The 20,364-nt window shown below is 20.6% G+C and overlaps 7 protein-coding genes across 7 annotated transcripts; 3 read left to right on the top strand and 4 right to left on the bottom strand.

Annotated features, from left to right (window-relative positions):
* Positions 1 to 34: 34 nt before the first annotated feature.
* Positions 35 to 988, bottom strand: SRAE_1000049300 (Hypothetical protein; the record flags this gene model as incomplete). The annotated part of the gene is made up of 2 exons (XM_024647333.1): positions 35 to 768; positions 820 to 988. The coding sequence occupies 2 exons, from the start codon at positions 986 to 988 to the stop codon at positions 35 to 37; spliced, it is 903 nt and encodes a 300-aa protein (XP_024501422.1).
* Positions 989 to 1,540: 552 nt separating this feature from the next.
* Positions 1,541 to 2,562, bottom strand: SRAE_1000049200 (Hypothetical protein; the record flags this gene model as incomplete). The annotated part of the gene is made up of 2 exons (XM_024647332.1): positions 1,541 to 2,280; positions 2,334 to 2,562. 2 exons carry the CDS (start codon positions 2,560 to 2,562, stop codon positions 1,541 to 1,543), a joined length of 969 nt encoding a protein of 322 aa, XP_024501421.1.
* Positions 2,563 to 4,587: 2,025 nt separating this feature from the next.
* SRAE_1000049100 (Hypothetical protein) lies at positions 4,588 to 4,962 on the bottom strand (the record flags this gene model as incomplete). The annotated part of the gene is made up of 1 exon (XM_024647331.1): positions 4,588 to 4,962. One exon carries the CDS (start codon positions 4,960 to 4,962, stop codon positions 4,588 to 4,590), a length of 375 nt encoding a protein of 124 aa, XP_024501420.1.
* A 2,627-nt stretch (positions 4,963 to 7,589) lies between these two features.
* SRAE_1000049000 (Hypothetical protein) lies at positions 7,590 to 8,286 on the top strand (the record flags this gene model as incomplete). The annotated part of the gene is made up of 2 exons (XM_024647330.1): positions 7,590 to 7,928; positions 7,978 to 8,286. The coding sequence occupies 2 exons, from the start codon at positions 7,590 to 7,592 to the stop codon at positions 8,284 to 8,286; spliced, it is 648 nt and encodes a 215-aa protein (XP_024501419.1).
* A 1,920-nt stretch (positions 8,287 to 10,206) lies between these two features.
* SRAE_1000048950 (GPCR, rhodopsin-like, 7TM domain and 7TM GPCR, olfactory receptor/chemoreceptor Srsx family-containing protein) lies at positions 10,207 to 11,190 on the top strand (the record flags this gene model as incomplete). The annotated part of the gene is made up of 1 exon (XM_024647328.1): positions 10,207 to 11,190. One exon carries the CDS (start codon positions 10,207 to 10,209, stop codon positions 11,188 to 11,190), a length of 984 nt encoding a protein of 327 aa, XP_024501418.1.
* Positions 11,191 to 15,838: 4,648 nt separating this feature from the next.
* Positions 15,839 to 17,988, top strand: SRAE_1000048900 (Protein LOC81691; the record flags this gene model as incomplete). The annotated part of the gene is made up of 2 exons (XM_024647327.1): positions 15,839 to 16,112; positions 16,160 to 17,988. 2 exons carry the CDS (start codon positions 15,839 to 15,841, stop codon positions 17,986 to 17,988), a joined length of 2,103 nt encoding a protein of 700 aa, XP_024501417.1.
* A 375-nt stretch (positions 17,989 to 18,363) lies between these two features.
* SRAE_1000048800 (Maternal protein pumilio) lies at positions 18,364 to 20,226 on the bottom strand (the record flags this gene model as incomplete). Its single annotated transcript, XM_024647326.1, has 3 exons — positions 18,364 to 18,601; positions 18,647 to 19,790; positions 19,845 to 20,226. The coding sequence occupies 3 exons, from the start codon at positions 20,224 to 20,226 to the stop codon at positions 18,364 to 18,366; spliced, it is 1,764 nt and encodes a 587-aa protein (XP_024501416.1).
* Between the last annotated feature and the right edge of the window lie 138 nt (positions 20,227 to 20,364).

Genomic DNA, 20,364 nt, shown 5'->3' with positions numbered 1-20,364 from the left:
CTTCATTAAAATAATCATATATTATAATTAACACTTAAGTAATTATATTTGAAGTTTTAGTTATTGATGTTCTATAAATTACTTTTGGAACAAATGGTAACTCCAGGAAGTGTTTTCTAATTAATTTGTTTTTCCATAAAGCAAATGGAAATGGAACAATAAGTGAAATACAAATTGTAAGATAAAATGTATCCAAACAAACATTTCTAAAATTACAATCAAAATTCATAAAAAATGATACTACAAGTAAGGTGTTTGGTAATATTCCAAATATCATGAAAAAAAACATTGACCAACACATGAAACTACATAAATTTTTTTTAAATTTTTCCTCTGATGACATTCTTCCTATTTGACGTGCTGTTCTAATATAAATAATAATTACCAATATTAAGGCAGCTAAAGTAAATGATGAATGAGCTTCTTGAAAATTTAATGTCCAATTATTGTAAATAACACAAAAACCAAGATATTGTGGTAGGTTACCTCTACCAATTAACATCATACATCCAATAAAAATTGAAATAAAAATTATAAAAAAACCAATACAAATTTTAGAAGTTTTATTATCAATATGTTTCATAAAAAATACTGGATGAACAACTGATAAACCAAAAACAATTATTTCAAATACAAATGCAACTTGATAAAGTGTAACAATAATATTATCAGTTATAGCTCTTCCAAGACATACATCTTTTGATGTAAAAAACCAATCATCATTAAGAATACATAAATTGGCAAATGAAACAACAATATTTCTGATACCTATAAAAAAAAATAAATTTTTTTTAATAAATAATTACTTTTATTACTTACTTAAAATGATAGCACATACATTACTATACAATTTGAGGCAATTATATAAAGATTGTTTATATAATTTATTACTAAAATTAACCAAAAAATCTAAACTGTTAAATACCAGAGCAATGATGCTAAGTGTAAGCATGACTATATTATAAAAAGTACCACCTTCTAATGACATATATTCATCATTTATCTTAATATTAAATATACTTTTACTCATCTTTTCTCTCAACATTTAAAAATAATAAGATAAAAAAAAGTTAAGCTTTAATAAAAAAAATTTTAAAAGTTTTATGGTAAATTTTTAAAAATTCTAGATATTTTATTATTTTCAAAAGACAAAATGAAAAATTAGATTGCTAAATTAAATTTATTAACATTTTTTAATCTTTGAAATAATACATATTAATTCTTATTGGTTTTATTACATTATTAGTTAATAATTAATTTTTTTTTTATATAATATAAATGTTAATCATATTAATAATTAATCATTTATAATTTTTATTAAGTATAAATAAAAGTTTAACAAATTACTATAGATGATAATATAAAAAAAAGTATATTTTTATTTAAATTGATTAATAAAAATTAAAGTTTTTATACATAAATTTTTTTTTTAATTATAAAGTGCAATTAATTTTTTTAAAATTATTAGTTATCAAAGTATCATATGAATAGTTAATAGTAATAAGTAAAAAAAAATTTATCTTAACAGATTAATAATTAATTATGTCTTAATTACTTTGATCTTTGTTAAACTTCTTTGTGATGTCATTTTTCTAACAAAATTAAGCTCAAAGAAATGTTTTTTAATTATTTTATTTTTCCATATTGCAAAAGGAAATGGTATTATTTGTGAGACAGTAACCGAAATATAAAATAAATCCAAAAATGTTTTTCTTATCTCTCTTTCAAGATCAAAAAATTTTGTTATAATCATAAAAAAATTTGGTCCACTCCAAAAAAATAAAAAAAATACTAATGTCCATCTAATAAAACTACAAACATTTCTCCTAGCCTCTTCATCTCTTTTTTTAGTTAATTTATTCATTGATATTGTTGTTACAAAAAATATAATAAATAATGTTAATGTCATTAGTGTTGTAAATATCCAATGATAATAATGAAATGCTCTTGTCCATATCTCATAAACAATACATCTAGGAAGTGCTTTTGGTATTGATGGATCTTTGGTAAGTAATAATGTTCCAGGTAATGTTGATGATATAACAATATAAATAGCAATAAGTTTTTTAATAATTATTCTATCTAAATATATCATATAAAATAGAGGAAATATAATTGATATTGCAAATATAAAACATTCTAAACAATATGAAACTTGAAATAAATGAACAACAAATATATCAAAAATTCCTCTATATTTACAAACTTCTTTTGAAAACATTAAAGGATGATTTCCAAGAGGTGAAAAATTTATCAATGACATTAGTATATGGCGACCTCCTAAAAATATAAAAATTTTTTTATTTTTTTAAAAAAAAAATTAAAAAATTTACCAAGAATTAAACCACCAAAATTTGAATATAAACGTAAACAATTATAAAGTGATTGATTATAAAGTTTATTTTTAATATTTATATAACATTCCATTGAATTAAAAATGAATGATATAGATCCAAGAAAAAACATTGTAATATTGTAAGCTCCAATTGCTTCAAGTGAAACACCTGAAGATCCAAGTAATGGTACAGGTGGAGGTCTATCTTCATCTTCTGAATTATCCATGAAATTATAATAGAAAAATATATTTTTATAAAAAGATATTTAAACATGCAATTTTTATATACTTTCTTCCTGTTTCTAATTTACTTTTATTAAACTAATTTTGTCATAAACTTATATATTAAATAATTAGATTGATTATTGTTCATATTATTTAGAAAAAAATTTATTAATATAATACAAAACATTATTAGTATATATAAAATTACATTAAAAGTGAGGTAAAATTTTAATTATTAATCATATGAATATTTTTTTATAAAAATAATTGTACAATTTTTGTTCATGAATAATAGAATGAACTTTATTTCAAGGATCACAATAGTAAATAAATATTTACATCTAAAAATAGAATATATAATTATTAAAAATTTAAAAATAGATAACAAGATACTATATATATAAACATATTAATTACCAATTCATAACAATAAAAAAAAATAATAGTATTTATAACACATAAAAAAGTTTTAAATAAAATCTATTTAAATAGACTTAAATAATAAAATTAAAATTATTTATTTAAAAAAATTGCTCTCAAAATAAAAAATCAACTATTAATACTATCATTTTTTTTTAGCAATTTATCATAATTAATTATCATACTATTAATTTATTTATAGTTAAACGAAGTTTAAAAATATTATTAATATTAATTCAGGTACCTTATTTGTAGAAATTAAATTTGATACAAATAAGTTTAACAAATGTAAACTGATCATTGTAGTATAATTTTTAATAATAATATTTATAAAGTAATTTAAAAAATTTTTTTTAAAATAATATGTTTTTATACAAACAAAGTATCCAGAAGTTTTTAATAATTATTTTTTTTTTTCAAGAAATAAAACCACAGTAAACATTGTAATTATCATCCATAACTTTATTTCATCCTATTTTTTGGAAAAACACCAAACAATTAAAATGTGATTTAAAATTTAAATATACAAAGTACAATTTATATGTAAGAAAAATGATAGATTGCATTTATTAATTGCTAAGTATATATTTACTTTATTAGTAATAAAGTATTAACTTATCTATTATCATTTTTTTTCATAACTTTAATTGACAAAATAAAATAAATAAAATTCTAAACTCAATTGAAGTACAAGACAAAAAAAAATTAACTGTAAATATTATAAATTAGATGTTTCCTGATTTTGTTATTGACAATATATACAATCATTATGTCACATATATACATACATAAGTAAACTTCATATTATCAACTTCATTGGAAAATCTTTACTTTATTATTATTTACTTTTGTTTATCTTTTAAATACAAAAAGTAATTTTTTTATGTCTCCACTAAATACACAGTGGTCTTATTTTTTTTTAGATAATAATTCTTTTCTGGAAATTTAAAGAAATCTAAAAAAAAATATCGTGATAACAGTTATATATTGTTTTGTTTGACAAATAATAGAAAAAAAATTACTGTTTAATAAATAAAATCATTCTTATTTGTATTTATTTTCAAGTAATGCTTTTTTGGAATGATAGATTATTAAAAAAATTTGATATAACAAAAGATTATATTAAAATACTTTCACTATTATAGTAGAAAAAAAAACAATAATTAAAAGGTAAAATTTTTTTATTTCTATTTTATATACATATATATATTTATTTATTTATCTGTAACTATCGAAACTTGATTATATTTACAAAATTTTTTTTGTCTTATTTATATACAGATAACAAGAAAAAAAAAGTGTTTTTGTAAAAAACAATAGAAATCCCTTATAGTTAAAAAGAGATAGATTAAAAAAAAATAAGAATTATCATTCTCATTTATTCCTTTTGTTTTGACAGTTAATTATTGATAGTTGTTTAATATAGAAATGAAGATCATAAGAGTTTTTTTTCCTTCACTAATTTTAGAAGGCAATGATATGATTTGGTAAATTGTATTTCTAATAATAGAAGTACTTTTCACTTAGAAAGACAATATTGAACTTTCTTTTTAGTACGCCATCTTAAAAAAGACATAAGATATGTCATTTCATTTGTAAGTACATACTTATTTTGGTGGTTGATCAGTAGAAGTAAGTATTTGTGATTTCAAACTTGTAATACTTTGATAAAAATTTTTTTTTATAGACAATAAAGAAAAATTTGTATTGAAATCAGTTGAAAAACTTTTACTATTGTATTTTTGGACAAAATTTCTTCTTTTGTTTTGTATTTCTTTTTGAGGTTCTAATATTTTACCATGAAATGAATCTAAGGATACTATATTAGATTGATGATTGTCAAATGATAGTGATTCTCTCATTTTGGATAATATTTTATTACCAGCACATTTAATAAAATTACTTTGATAATTACTATTACTGGTAGAAACTATCTTGGCAAATGGTTGTGGAAAATGTTCAAGAGGTATTTCAAAAATCATTTTATAATATATTTTTTTTAGATGAATAAAAAAAAATGAGTAGTAAAAATTTTTTATAATAATAATAAATGATAGTTATTTTTTAGTAAAAAATATAAGATTAAATCAAATCTTAATCACGAGAATTTTATAATATGAATAAAGTTTTATCTTTTTAAAAGATTACTTCATAGATATACTTTTCCTTTTAAATACCCACATTTTACTAGTAAAATAATACACATACCAACCACACCCCTAAAATTCACCCACCCACTGTTTTCTACCAAAATATTGAGGAAGGCGCTCACATATAATATTTTAATTAATATTGAATTTTTTTTTTTTTTAATATTATTGAGAAAAAATAAATTATCTCATATTTTAATAATAAGTAAATAAAAAATTAATCAAATAAATGTATAAAAATCTTCTTTTCTGATTAAGAAAAATTTATTTTTTTTTTAATAGTATTTAATTTAGTAAAAAATAATAAAAAATTGTTGTAGTTAAGGTAATAAGAAATAGTAATAATAAAATAATTAAACTTGTATTTATCATTAATAATATAGATTTTGCATATAAACTTTTTTTTATTATCTTAATTTTTGGTTTTTGATAAACAGAAATAAGTCAAATCAGATGAGTTTTATTTGATTTTTAAATTATTATGATATTATAATAAATAATATATTTGTGTATTAAATATCAGATAAGATAAGGTATTTAAAAAAATAGTTATACTTAATTAATAAAAGACTTCTTAAAAGGTCATTTTGTTAACCTGCTTCAGCGAAAAATATATAATCAAATACATATATATCACTGTTTCATTTTAATTACTATTATAGTAGCATTTTTTGTTTTCATAAAAATATTATAACATTCTATAAACATTCTTTACGTATATTTATTTTATAATTATGTAATTAAAATATTGTTTTCAATATATGTATTTCAAAGTTATATCATTAATAAATTTTATCAGAAACGTACATCAAATTAATTTTTCTCCATAATATTTAACTATTCTTGTTACCTATTTACGTTACACATCATTTCCTCAATATCATCTGGAGGGATTCCCGTCTCTCTACCTCAACCACCAAATATTAAAATAAAGGCTAGTTTTTTTGTCAAAACGGTCAATTTAAGGTTGAATGATGCAAGAAATTAGTGGTAAAAATTACAAAAATCAAAAGAATAAACAAAACACATAATAAATATTTTAATAAGAACATCAACAACCAAGAACATTCTTGTTTAATATATAAAGTATCTCTAATTGATATATCTCCCTTTCAAACACATACAAACTATAATTTTTCATTCTTCAAATGATACTAAAAAGCCCGGAATTATTGTTGACTTTAGGTAGAAAAAAAAAGGCAAATTAAAAGAAAGATGATGTAGATACAAAAAAAGTTTAATTTTTTTTTATCTTATACAAATAAATTATTTACTTATTTACTTTTTAAATGTATGTGCATTTCTTTTATAAAAGTTAAACATACTAATTACCATCATATGATAATAATAAAGAGGGATATATATTAATATGATAAAGTTTTGTATTTATGTTTCATATAATTGAATGAAGTATGAAATGTTTAATTTTTATCAAGTAAATTTGGAACAAGTCATTTGATAGCAAATATTTTAACTACTTGTTTATTTTAATTTTTTTTTAATTATCTTAGAAAAATCTTTTTTCTTATGACCGGAAAAATGTTATGAAAAAAATCTTTTATACATTTTTTTTAATATATATAAATATATTAAAAGAATATAATTTATAAACTAAAAAATCAAATATATTACAAATTATTTAATTATATTTTTAAATGAACATTTTTTTTTAATAATATTTTACTAAAAATAGATGTTATGAAATATTTAATAAAAGTGCAAACACAAAATCAAAGTACAATAACCAATTAAAAAAAATAATAGTTTATTCGTTATATAAAATATTAATAACAAAAAAATAAAAAAAAAAAAACAATAAAAAATGTCATAAGATTAATTGAAATTAATAATAGTAAAAAAAACAAAACTTTATCATTGAAATTGTAACAAAACACGTTAAAGGATAATTTAATATACTTTTTACCATAAATTCTTTTTGAGAGAATCTATTTAAATTTGGCCATTACAATAGTAATAAATGGTTACTTTGAAAAAAGATATGATGATAACTTCTACTATACTATTGTTAACTATATTTGGTGGTCATTAGAAACAATTAGTTTAACCTTATTCAAATTGTTGATAAAGAGGAATTATCTGCGTCTCTTTCATATATTAATATTTACTACTTTGTTTTGTTTTTGTATCTTTTTTATTGATCCCCAATTTTATTAACTTCAATAAACAAACATATTTTACCTATTATTTCTAACTTATTTATTTATTTATTTTTTTTAATAATTTTCTACAACTATTATTTATTTTGTGGCATAATCTTTATTAAATTATCATCTCTACAATCTATACTATTTTTTTTTTACTTTTATCACCTATTAAATGAAAAAGTAACTAAAAATTTTTGTTTCTAATTAAAAGTATATATATATATATACATGTATAGTATTTGTAAAGTTCTATTAAGTAATATATTAAAAAAAATTTGCCTTTTATAATCTAATATGCAATCAGGAAAAAATTATTATATTAATGTCTTTTCATCTTCTTTAGAGGAATTCTTTAATAACAATTACTGGGATTTTGAAGAAGATATATCATCAATAAGTAATAATAATTTGATAATGTCTGGTGCAATGCATATACCTGATCATATTTCTGGAACAGGTCATGCAAAATTACTGGAACCAAATTTCCAACAATTTGAATATAGTAGTAAAGGTGTTACCAGTAGTATGATGAAAGTACCAGAAAAGATTATTTTTGGTAAAGATGGTGCTTTGTATGGATTTTCTGAACCTCCTATTGACGGTATTTCTTATGATGAGTATGAATATGAGACTGTATGTTGTTGTTTTTTGTTAATAGTAAATTAATTAAAAATTTTTTTAGAATAGGATTAACCTTCAAGAGTTACCATCAAAATTAACAGCCAATGAGTATGTTGAGGGAGATTTAAATGAAACTACATTTGAGAATCGTTCTATAACATCTATAGCTATTGAAGAAAATGCTATAAAAGAATTAAAAATGTTGAAACGACAATTAGCTAGACTAGCTGTACGTGTTTACGAAATAGAAGACGAATTAGAAAAAAGGAAATCTCGAGATTGGCATAGTTATGCTATGTCTTTTGTTGGTATTGCTGCTTTAATAGCTTCATTAATGATGTTGTCAAATAAGAATAGTAGGATTTTTTAGAATTACATTTTTGTAAATAATATATAATTGTAAAAGAAAAAAAATTACCTATCTTTCAACATACCAATAAATTTAATTAAACGGTGTTTTCAGGGATTGAATTCTATTGAATATAAAAAAAAAGGTGTACATTTGGTAATTAATTGGTTTTTTTTTAAGTGTGGTTAATCTTTAGTAGTATATTGATAACTTAACATTTTTGATTGTTTACATATATCTTATTAGAAAATATATTATTTTAAAGTTTATAATAAAGGTTAATTATTAGTACCCTTATGAATATGAGATTAATATATTTTTTTTGTCAAAAACTACAAACTACTTTGTTTTTTATTTAGTAATTTTTTTATTATATTATAATAATATTTTTATTATTAAAGTCTGTTTTGATTAATAATTTAATTTGATTTAAATATTATAATTTTTTTTCGTAATAGATAACAATTTTAAAAATTTATTATATTGAACTTTACGAAATTAATCTTTAATTACTATTGTTGGTATTATAAATAATAAAATACCAGCTTTATATACCATAGTTAATTAAATACATATCTTTTTTTTAGTACTATGATAAGGGAATAATAAGAAAAAGTTTATCTTTACTAATTAAATAAAACACAAAAAAAAAACTCAAGAGTATAGAATCTTTTATGAGTCATTGTTATCTTTACATTGTGACGAATACCAGCTGAGAAAAATATTTAATACAATATTTGTACTAAACTTTTTTTTTTAACTTTTAACAAAATAGAATTAAAGAAAATGAGCATACCAGAAAAGCTTTTTCATTTGTAATATCCTCTTTGTACTAGATATTTTATAGTATTATGAATGTATGTTTGTTTAATTAGAATGAAACTTGTTAAAATTTGTATCAATTATATTCACATGACTTTGTTGAATTTGTTGATAATTGTTTTTATATAACTTAAGTTGTTCTTTTGCAAGAAAACTATTTATTAATAATATTTATTTTTAAAAAAAAAAAAAAGTATTTTAATCTTGATGTATATGTTCAAGATAATTTAAAAAGTGCATTTTAATGGTATTTTTTTATGTATAATTTTCATGAATTTGAGTAAATAAATTATAATTAATATAAAAAAGCATAGTACAAAACGTACTATTAATATTGTTTGTTGTATTGTTGTTCTTTAAAAGAAAAAATTTTTAATAATAAAATAATAAAATGGTATTTGATCTTTAAAATAATAAATAAGTTGTTTAAAAGTTGTTCTTAATGATATTTAAAAAGAATTAATTATATATATTTATTTTTATTTTAAAAAAAATATTAAATAAAAAATGGTTTTTGAGTGCTTGAATATTCATCATTCTTATACTTGGTATTTGTAAACATTTAAAAGAAAGATGAAAAAAAAAAACAAAGGAAATAAAATAAAAATTGTTCTCTTTTATTATAGTTTATATTTAAATATTACCACACTATTTGAATAAATATTAGATACAAGTTGATGATGAAATTTTTAATTAAATTTTTTTTAAAAATAAATAAACAAACAAAAAAAGAATTTTTTTTATTTTGTGAAAAACGAGAATTTTTGTTAATCTAGATATGTAGTATCATTTGAAAATAGGTATTATTTTAAATTATAAACAATATAAACTAAAGAATAAATAATTATAAATTATTACTGTGGAGGGGTTATTAAATTATAAACTTTAATTAATGCATGTACCTAAAAAGTAATATATATATATATTTTTTTTTTTGCAAAATATTAGTTTTTATCTACCTTTAATCTTTTAAAAATTGATTAATTAAATATTAAAGAATAAATTGTAATCTTAAGTCAAAATTAATTATATATAATTTAAAAAAGTTATTAATATAATTATTAGTTACATTTATAAAATTTTAAATTATTTAAAGAAATGATATATTATTTATGATAAATGGTTCAATTTTTTAACATTTATAGTTCTGAAAATACTATTGTTCTTGAATTAAGTGGTATTTATAATATATTTCTTATTGTATTTGGTATCATTGGATTAATTTTTAATTTACTTGAAACATTAATAAATATAAAAAATAAACTTTTCATTCAATCACTTTATAATTGTACCCGTTTATATAACAATCTAGCTGGAATAATATTATGTAAGAATAATAATATTAAAAAAATATCTAATATTTTTATTTTTATAGCATTACGACATATTTTTATTGGAATTGTTAATTTTCACGTTTTTAGAAATAATATACAATTCTATAATAATGAAATATGTACAATTAGAGGAATGATTGATATGTTTACTATACATTTATTTCAAATATCTTATGTTTTTCAATGCTTATCATTTATTATTTCATTAGTTTATCCAATACAATATATGATAAAATTAAATAATGGATTAATCAAAATTGTTATACTAATAATTATAATTATATGGTCATTCTTTCCATTAACTATGTTATCAATTAAAATTTTTACTGGATATTTTCCAATATTATGTACAAATTTTGATACTTGGACTTCTCCATTTAAAATTTATTACCTTAATTTTACATCATTTCTTATAATATTTCTTTTTTTTGTTTATGTCTTTACATTATGGAATATTTATGGAATGAAAACTAAAGATGAAATAAAAAATAGTTTAAATAGTTTTATAGCATGGATAGTAATTATATTTATTGTATTTTGGGCAATACCAAATGTTATTATGATTATTTTTGTATATCTTGATTTTGAAAATAATATTAGAGCAATCTTATTGGATATATTTTATTTATCAACACTTATATCAGTCATTATTCAATTTCCATTCTCATTATGGAAAAATAAAATTATTAGAAAACATTTCTTTGAAATCAATTTTATTTCTTATCTAATTCCAAGTCAAACACTTTCAAAATTTAAAAACAGTTTGTAATTAATCATTAAGGAGATAGTTATATGTTTATGTTAATTTTTACCTATTAATTTTAAAGCTATTTTTTTATATAATTGATCATTTTTAGATGATGTCATTTTAAAATTAATTTGATAACAAAATGTTGAATTATGTGATAAAATACTTATTTCCATAAACTTATAAAATTTTTAATATTTTTATAAATCAAAAACTACTTTTTTTGATAACTTTTTATTTTTTTTATATTATAGTTTGCTAAATATATAAATAAGTTTTTATTAAATAATATTATTTGAAACTTGTTTTCATAGAATGTAATCTTGTTTCATTTCCCTAAACATAACAATAAATACATAAAAAAAATTATTTTAAAGTATACTAAAATAGTACAAAACATTGTCTTCATTAATTGGAAAAATTTTTTACGACAATTTTTTTTATTTATAAACAATTTACACAATAATAATAGTTGAAAAAAGTTGAATATATTTATCATTTTAAATAAAAAAAAATTTTGTTTTTATCAAGAATTAAAAAAACAGTAAAAAAAACAATTTATCAAAGTTATATTTAGTTGTCAATTTATATATAAAATCGAAGAACAACAGCATCCAACTTCGTATCAGAAGATGGTGAGTTAAGTGCAAACAATGAAAGTTTTATTTTATTTTTAAATTTAAAAAAAAATTATCAAAGTTTCTTTTGAAAAGAATAAGTATACTTATCCTTTTTAGAGATAACTAAAGAAATTATTTCAAAAAAAATTATATAACATCAAGAGTAATTGAACACGACAATTAAATTTGAATTCTAAGTAAAAAAAGTTTTACAAAATCAAATTATTGTAAACTTAAACCAACGAATAATCTTATCATTAATAGAATATTTAAAATTATTTAAGATAGCAGATTGAAGTACTTGTATAAGCAATAAAATTTACAAAGTTTAGATATCGAAAAATTAGACATAACTTTTTAAGCTATTTTTAATAAAAAAAATAATGTATTGAGAAATTATCAAGAATCCAGTATAAAAAGATATCATAATTACTTTTAACTAAGTTAAAAAATGTAAATTTATAAAAGGAAATTAAACTAATAATATGTATCATAAAATTTAGTATATTTATATATATTTTTTTTTAAATAATAATAATTATTTAGCAAAGTTTTTATACTCTTATAATAATTAATCAAAAAAAAAAAATAAAAAATTTTTTTTTTATTTATAATCTACTTCTCTTAGGGTAGAGAGAAAGGTAGCTGCCCATAACTTTTACTACTTGTCCAGCGTCAGGCAAACTACCAGATTTTCTCATTCATGTCTTTTTTTGCCTAACTTCTGGGTGGAATTTGTAGCCTATATTCTCTCTAAATGCCTTCTTTGAAGACTGTGTGTAATTCTATTACTGGATCTTTAAAATATTCACTGTGATTCACAACATTATGCCTGAAGCTAGGCACTTTTTTTGATTCTTTAATATCTTTTTTAAAATTGGGCACATGTAATGAAGCCAAGTGTAATTTTTTTTATTACATTCAGAAGTGTTTTACTATCCCATTTTTCAAGGGTAACAGTATAAACACATAATTATTCCTTTTTTTTTAACTTTTCCACAATTCAAACTTCATTTACACCATAACAGTATCATTGCTACATAAAACTTAAAAATCTGCAGAAGTTTTTTGAATTTTCAGAATCCATAAATATGTCAAAAAAATTATATCATTCAGTGGTAAAGATTGGCTTGTAAAAAGTTTTTTTTTTTGAAAATGTTTTTTAGCATTAGTTTCTTGGCGTTAAAAAAAAATAGCTTTTTTAAACTTTGTTTTTCTTCCGTAAACTCAACATTCTATTTCTTTTGGAAGAATTTTCTTCATCTTTAAGTAATTTTAAATTTTATTCTTTATTATAAGAAGTTTTGAAAAGAGATAGTATTAGTGAAAAAACTGAAATTTTAATTTTTTAAAAAGCTTGAAAAAATAATCTAATATCAATTTCCTGTGTTTCATTTTTAAATTTAGAATATAAGAAAAAATTTTTTGAAAAGTTAATTTTTTATTTTTAATTTATAAAATTACTAAAAACTTAAAAAAAAGTTTATTACTTTTTAATTTTGTGATAACTCTAATACATAAGTGTTTTCTTAAAAGAATCCAACTTTTTATATTTAAAAATTGTCTTCTTACTTGTTAAAGTTAATGGAAGATATGTTAAAATAATTGATAAATTCAAGATGATATAAAAAAAGTAAATTTTTAAAAATATTTTAAATATATATATATTCTCAAATAAAAAAAGGATTCAACGAAAAAGTTAACTTATCATTACCATTTAAATTTGAAATGGTGTATAAGTATTAATAAAATAATTTTATGGAAATGGAGTTTAAAAAAAAGCAATTACAGAGAATCTACTTTTATAGGTAAGAGTAATTTATAACTCAATTATAAATAAATACTTAGATTTTAAACTTAAAATGTATAACTGTTTTATTCTTACGTTATTTTTAACTTGTGTCTTCATAAAAAAAAGTATAATTATCAAAATTTGATAAATTTGTTTATTACACTTCAAAATTTTTCTTTGAAATAATTAATTATCTACTTTTATTTAAACTTTGTACGATTTTTTTTTTTATTATTTTTCAGTGTAGTTTAATTATATTTAGAATGCTTGTCAAGACAATATTGAAGATATACTTATAACTAAAGTAAGGATAATGATATAAAAAAATTTCTTTCACCTAAAAGTAATAACTTAAGATAAAAAATTAAACAAATATTTTTTTGTTAAAAAATACATATTTTATCTAATAATAATTTAAAAGATTTTTTTTGAGAAGAAGTTTCAAAATACTTATGTATATTAGTTTATTGCAATAAAAATAATTTTAAAAAAAGAATTATGGATAATCTATTAATTTTAAAGTTTCATAAATTATAAAAGTAATTTAAATAATTTTGATTCATAGAAATCAAAATAAAAGAAAAATATATACATATATTTTATGTTTAATCATATAAACTATGATACATTAGTATTATAATGTCATTTCAAATAAACAAAAGCAATTTACCATTTCAATTCAGTTTCCTTTAACAATCTATTTGAAAAACTAATTTAGATTATGGAGTCAAAAAAAGACACTTTTTAGAAAAATTAAAATAAAAAAAATTGAAAAAAAAGAATATTGCTGAATAATACTTTGTATTTAATCATCTATTTAGTCACATACAAAACACATGATTATTTTTTTTAAATAGAAAAATATTATATGAACATTATTTTTTTGTAGAATTAATTGTTAAATTTTTAATTGCATTCCATTTGATGATATTAGTTTTGTGATTAAATGAATTAACAAGTCTACAAAAACAAACTATTATCTATATTACTTTATTATTATTAGCACTCCTGATAAAGTACAAGCAAACTATTAATACTTCTAAAATTAACCTTTCAAAGTTAATCCTATAAAAAAAAAAAATTCTTTTAAGAATGTACCTTGAAATACCCTTTAATGTTTATTTAAAAAAATTCTTCCTCAATTTCTATATTAATATGAAGAACAAATATATAAAAAAAAAAAACTTTAAATTTAGAAATACTGAATAAATGAATAATAATAACGATATGTTATATATCTCTATAAATTATACTATATATTTATTACTAAAAATTAATTCCAAAAAAGTGGAATGATAAGTTTAATCAAATTAGGTTTGTTTGTATGTATGTGTTTATTAGAATACAGCTGACTATTGATAATGAAATCTATATAAAGGAAGAAAATATTTTACTTGAAATAAAATTAGAAGGAGAATTTCCATAACAATAACTTAAGTATAACATGTTAATATATTATTTTATATTATTTACACTTTTACTTTCCATCCTTTTTACATTTTTCATTTAAAATAGTCTTTTGCCTGGTCTTTATGTTTAAATAATAAAAAAAAACCATGTGTTATTATTATTATTTTGTTAAAAATATAAAAAATATATTATTATTTCAATGATTTGTTTTTCTAATTTATATTTCCTTAGTTTGCCTATTCATCATTTCTTTATATTAATATTTTACCTATTTTATGACTCATTATGAATAAACTTCATCTTTTTTTTTTTTATCAAATATTGTCCCAAAAAAGTACTTCTTATTTATTTTTAAATTTATTTTGACTATTTAAAATATCTAAAAAGGTCATTTATCTTTTAATAATTATTTGTTTATACAGTAATTATTTCTTTTAATCTTATTAAATATAGTATAATCACCAATTTATACAAAGTTATTTAAAAAAATTGGTATATTTAAAAAAAGAAATCAAAAACAAAGAAGAACAAATATGTTTAAATTAAATTCTTTAATTTTTTTTTCTAGGTAAATTTTTTTTATATGTTAAATAAAAATAATATATTATTATTTTTGTATATTAAAGAAAAATATATATTTACTTTTAAAAAATTAATATTTTTTAAAACTTTAAGTATATAAGTATTACTAATAAAATATATATAGTTATAATATATTAAATATTTTTATTGGGGAAACGTCAACCACCTTATATTTAATATTTGTACTAAAAATATATAGAATTTTTTTTTATTTAATTTGCCCAAAAAGCAATAATAACAGTCTTTCTTATTGTTATCATTACTAATGGAACAGGTACATTATCCTAATAGTTGGCAATTTAGGCGTAGTGTTAAAAGGGTTTATTGGAATTCTAGTATGGCATCCTCAGTTCCTGAAACTAAAAATCAGAAGACTATTGAACGTGAAGGAAAAAAACGCCAAAGGCGATGGATGAAAATTGAGGCTAAATTATATGCAACAATTTCACATTATAAGGCTAGTAATGTTGATTTATACGTAAATGAATTTCAAGATGCCGTTAATAAAATTATTGACGAAAAGAAACATGAAAATGTTTGTAAGTTTCTATGAAAATATTTGTAATAGCATTACTTTTATTTTAAGGTAGTATAATAAAATTAATGGAACAAAAATTTGGTCCTATACCTAAACCAAAACCTTTTAAAGAAGAAATTGTTGAGACAACAATTTGTGAGGCAAAGAAAATTAATTCTAGAATATCTTTACCACCATTTTGTGTTTCAAATTTTAATCTAGCTCAAATTTTTTTATCTAGATGTATAGTAGATTATCTAAAACCAAGATGGCTAAGAACATCTAGTAGAAAGATGAATAGTCAACACTTAATAATGAAAATAAAATTATCTGAAGATCAATATGATAATACTCCAACACTTCTTCCTAATATTCATTCATTTTTTCAAACATCAATGTACAAAATAAGACAAGAATCTATGGATGAAATAGATTTTTGGAAGCCATTTTATAAAGTTAATAAATATAATATTAACGATACTCACTCAGATTTTCCAAAATATCCTGATGAAATTTTATCATTAACAGGAAATGATTTAAAACCTTATCTATTGCTTAATGATACTCAAATGTTACAATTATCTTATCCTTTACCTTATCATGTCAATAGAAGTCATTTTATTCAAACAAGAAAATTTTATGATAAAATTACTTCTGAATCACCATACTTTACAATTGATTGTGAGATGGTTAATACTGATCAAGGTCTTGGAAAATTAGCTAGATTTTCACTTTTAGATCAGAATGGTTCCATTTTAATGGATACTCTTGTTAAACCAAAAGGTGTTGTTACTGATTACCTCACTAAACATAGTGGTATTTATCCTGGAATGTTAAATGATATTGATGTAACAATTGAGGATGTTCAAGAGTATTTATGTAAAGTTTTACCACCTGATGCTATACTTGTTGGACATACATTAAATTGTGATTTAAATGCTCTTGGAATATGTCATCCATATATTTCTGATATTTCAGCACTTTACAATTATGGTAGGAGAATTGTTAATAGAATTAGTTTAAAAAATTTGGTTGGTTCTTATTTAAATGTCTCCTGCCAGGATGGTGGTGTTCATTGTTCTGTGGAAGATTCTATTGTTACAATGAATCTTTATAAACAAAAACTGAAGTATGGTTTAGGATATGGAAATTATCATTATAGTACTAAAGAACAAACAATTAATTTTAAGAAACGCAATGAAGATAGTGAATCATCATCAGAGGGTTCTGTTGATATACCAATTAAAAGAGAAAAAGTTGATGATGAAAATACCTATGATGGTAGTGATGATGAAAATGAAGAAAAAGAATTTATTCCTATTAAAAAAGAAATTACATGTAATAGGTGTAAAAGAATTGTTACTGTACCATGTCTCATTCCAGATTGTCCATGTTTTGAGAATACCCAAAATAATTGTATTAAATGCTTCAATGAAACTCATGAACCTCCAGAGAACAAAGATGAAAATCCAATTGAATGGAAAAGACCATTTCAAGGAGATAAATTAATCTCTTCTTCAGATACAGTTTGTTTATCAGAATATCTTGATGGAAAATCAAATATAAAACATGGACATCATGTACTTTTTGCTGGTCGTGGATTCTCCAAATGGATAGACAAAACAAAACACATTAATGTAATTGATAGAGGAAATTACAATAATGATGGTGATTTTCTTATGGAGATTGGTACAACAATTTGGCAATACTCATCAATGGCTATTTCTTTGGATTTGGAAAATGAAAAAGAAAAGGAAGCTTCTGATCTAGTCAATGCCGCAATAAAGTCTATCATAAACGGGTTGTCCATAAATGGCTTATTTGTTTGTGTCCTTGAAACAACTTCAAAAAAGTGTTTATATTTAAAAAGTAAAATAAGGAAAAATTTTAATAAGTGATTTTAAAAATATAATTTTTTAAAGAGATTTTTTCCATCTATGTCTATATTATTATCATTGTAAAAAAAAAAAGATTAAAAATAAATTTTTTTTTGAAATTTTATTTACAATTAAAAACTTTTTTTATATAATTATATAACAAACAGTGATAAAAGTTGGGCATATTATTAAGTACAATATATATAAATGTATATATAAATATACAAAGAGTTCTAAAAAAAAGTAAAAATTTATTCATAATCCTAGGAAATATTAAATTTTTTTTTCTATACCTCTGATTTTAATTCTTAATTAATTTTAAAGATACAAAATTATACAATTATATATATATATAAATAGAAATACAATGAAAAAAACAGATAAAAAATTAAAAATCTAAGAATTTGTCTCTTTACTTTTAAATGATTGAGGACTTAGTGGTTGAAGTTGATTATCATTACATTTTACAAGAATATGCTTACCAAAAGCCACTTTTTTAAGAAATGATTGTTTTGGTTTAATAGCAGCAATCAATTTTTTTCTACTTTGACCATCACATACATCAAGCATTTTTTGAATAACATAATTTCCAAATTGATCACTAATCATTCGATAGAGTAAATCTTCAAATGGGCTAAATAAAAATATTACTAATAAAAATAATAATACAAAAACTTACACTTCAAAAATTTTTGTAACGAGGGTTTTTACCTGTTCTTTATCACCAAGAGTAAGACATTTTTCAATTACATTTGAAGCGAATTTATCCATAGAATATTTCTCTAAATCCGCTTTTATAAAAATAACAATATAATGTTTAACCACAGTAGAGGATGAGTTGAATAATTCTTGAATAACATAATTACCATATTGATGTGTAAGTAATTCATCAAGATGAGACTGAAGTTCCTGAATAATAAATTCTTTTTGATGATGTAAAAGATGTTTAAGCATCTTTTGAAGAACTCTACAACCATAATTATGTTTTGCCAAAGTAACAATTGGGAGATCATCACCACAAGATCTAACAGCATCAATAATAAAATTTAAAGATTCTGGTTTTACATTTTCAAAAACTTTTTGAATAACATGATTACCATGTTGATCAACCATACATTTTATAATTTTATTTCCAACTCTTAATTCATTTAAAATCATCTGAACATCACATTCCTCAGCATTTTCAACAGCTTTCTGAATAACCCTACATCCATATACATCAAGGGATAATTCTACAAGATGTCCTCTAACCATATCAAGAAGTTGGCTACGTTGATGTTTATCCCCAGATTCAAAAAATTTTTGAACAATATAATTTCCAAAAACATCTTTCATAAGATTATATGTGTGTGGTAGAATGGCTTCAAAAACAATACTCCTAACATTTGAAGTAGCAGAATCAAATTTTTGTTGAATAAATCGTGATCCATGTTGATCTGTAGCAAATGCAAAAATATCATCTCTGATAGCTACTAAATCTAAGTTGTGTGTTCTACCATTACGAAATTCTTCCAATAGTTTTGAGTTAACATTTGAATGTCTACTGTTGGAATTGTTGTTATTTGATGACATACACTGTTTTGAAAGTCTATACAATGATCCACCATTTGTAGGAACCTCATCAATAATATGCTTCTCTGGTGGTGGTGTTAATATATCCATAACTGAAGAAGAAATTGTATTAGATGGTAAAATAGTATCTAAAACATTTCCGTATTTCATACCACCAAGTTCATTATTGCTATGATATGAAGGTAAATGATATCCTGGTATCAAAGGTCCCATGCATCCATTACTGTAATAACATGTTGGAACAGGAGAAACTGGAAATGTAGGATTGAGAAAAGAATGAATTATATCACTAGGAAGTCCCATACAAATACTTCCTGGCAATGTTGTTGGTGAATGGAAGGATGATTGATGATTTTGTTGTTGGTAAAATTGTTGAGCGCCAGACGATGGAAAATCGTGATGATGGTAATGTCCATTTCTCTCACCTAATGAAGGTATGAATTTTGAACTTCCAGGAAGAGTAGATCTATCACCACCTCCCATATTGCAACTTAAAGAACGAACAAAATTTTTCTCATGCTCTGTTAATTCAATTGTTTTTCTTTGATCCAAAAAAAAAGTTTCCTTGGCATTAGGTAAAGATTTATAATTTCCAAAAGATAGAGATGACTTTGGTAGTGCAGAGTAATGTTCTGAATGGAAAGATCCAATATTACTTAACTTATTTTTTTCTTGAGGTATAACCATTTTTAGATAGGAAAAATGAATATGTAAATGAGATTAAAAAAATTTACAGTGTATCTCTGAAAAATTAAATATAAAAAATGATAAAATATGAATTCTATATAAATATTTTCACATGAAAAAAAAAGAAATTTTCAATAA

This window comes from Strongyloides ratti, assembly GCF_001040885.1.
Source record: "Strongyloides ratti genome assembly S_ratti_ED321, chromosome : 1".
NCBI classification, from domain to species: Eukaryota; Metazoa; Nematoda; class Chromadorea; order Rhabditida; family Strongyloididae; genus Strongyloides; species Strongyloides ratti.
The sequence above is the reverse complement of the archived record's forward strand: the minus strand, read 5'-3'. Positions and strand labels throughout refer to the sequence as shown.